Source organism: Phymastichus coffea, unplaced genomic scaffold (genome assembly GCF_024137745.1).
Source record: "Phymastichus coffea isolate CEN01 unplaced genomic scaffold, Cenicafe_Pcof_1.1 PCOF00050, whole genome shotgun sequence".
In the NCBI taxonomy this organism is placed as follows: Eukaryota; Metazoa; Arthropoda; class Insecta; order Hymenoptera; family Eulophidae; genus Phymastichus; species Phymastichus coffea.
Window position 1 is genome coordinate 288,769 of NW_026706861.1, and position 1,129 is coordinate 289,897.

General features: G+C 45.0%; 1 protein-coding gene across 1 annotated transcript; it reads left to right on the top strand.

The window, feature by feature from the left end:
* On the top strand, positions 1–1,129 carry LOC131665413 (uncharacterized). Its single transcript, XM_058937289.1, has 3 exons — positions 1–150; positions 376–511; positions 750–1,129. The coding sequence occupies exons 1-3, from the start codon at positions 1–3 to the stop codon at positions 1,127–1,129; spliced, it is 666 nt and encodes a 221-aa protein (XP_058793272.1).

Here is a 1,129-nt window from a genome sequence, read left to right on the forward strand (position 1 = left end):
ATGAAGGTCAAGAAAACGTCTCCGAAAATGTCCGGATTGGTCGTCGCGGCTCTTAGGAACCTCCGCGCTGCACATGGTTCCACAGCCAAAGAGATCATGAAGTACATCATGGCCGAATACAATGCCTCCGAAGCTGTCGTTCAACGCCAGGTCAGCGATAACAAATTTGAGTCCTGTACAATTATTTGCTTCATTTTGGCACGCAAATATACGAAGATGATTTTATCTTTCGAAGCTTTTATTTTCAAGCTGTCTTTTCTGTCACAATATATCACGTTTATCAATTAAGATTCATGAAATAATTTTCATTTCCGACTTCAAATAATATACATATTTATATGCATTCCATTGATAAAAAAATTTTTCCATTTGCAGCTGAAAACAGCCCTGAAGCGCGGTGTTGAATACGGAATTCTGAAAAAGACAACCGCCGGTTATAGCCTCAACACCGATGCTGAAGTCATCGGGCCGTTCGATTTAGCTCAAATGGATGCTTGCGGCAAACGAAAAAGTGAGTTTTTCCTTATTTTTATTTCATGCTAAAATTTTAACAGCTTTTAGCGATTCAATTAAACATTAACGTATTCTTCGTCTCTCGAACGGTTGGTTAACCTTGACGCTTGTTTGCTATTAATATTGAATTGCAAATGAATTTTGCAGATTTACAATTAAAAAAAACAAACAAAAAAAATGTTTTCAAGTTTTCAAAATGTTCCACTCGCTAACCAAGAAAATCATTCGCCCATCAGAACGCAGCTGCAAGCCGAAGCGTCGTGGTTGCGTACCGAAGAAGCGATCGTGCCCTAAGAAGCGCAAGCGCAGCTCGTGCCCTCGTCGCCGCAAGAAGAAGAATCCCTGCGGCATGTGCGCGGCTCGTGGGCGTCGCGGCGATTGTGGTGCTGAGCCGGTCAATCTGCCGGCAAGTCGCGAAGGCAGTCCGAACATGGCTGCCAACGACGACGAAGACGAGGAGATTGGCGATGCCATGACACCACAGCAGCACATTAATTCCGAGACTAGCAAAGCGCCAACGCGCAGCCGAAGCAACAGTCGCGGCAGGAACGACGGTGGCGCAAGGTCGAGGAGTCAAAGTCTGGTCGATAGCGACGAGCTGGATGACGAATTGTGA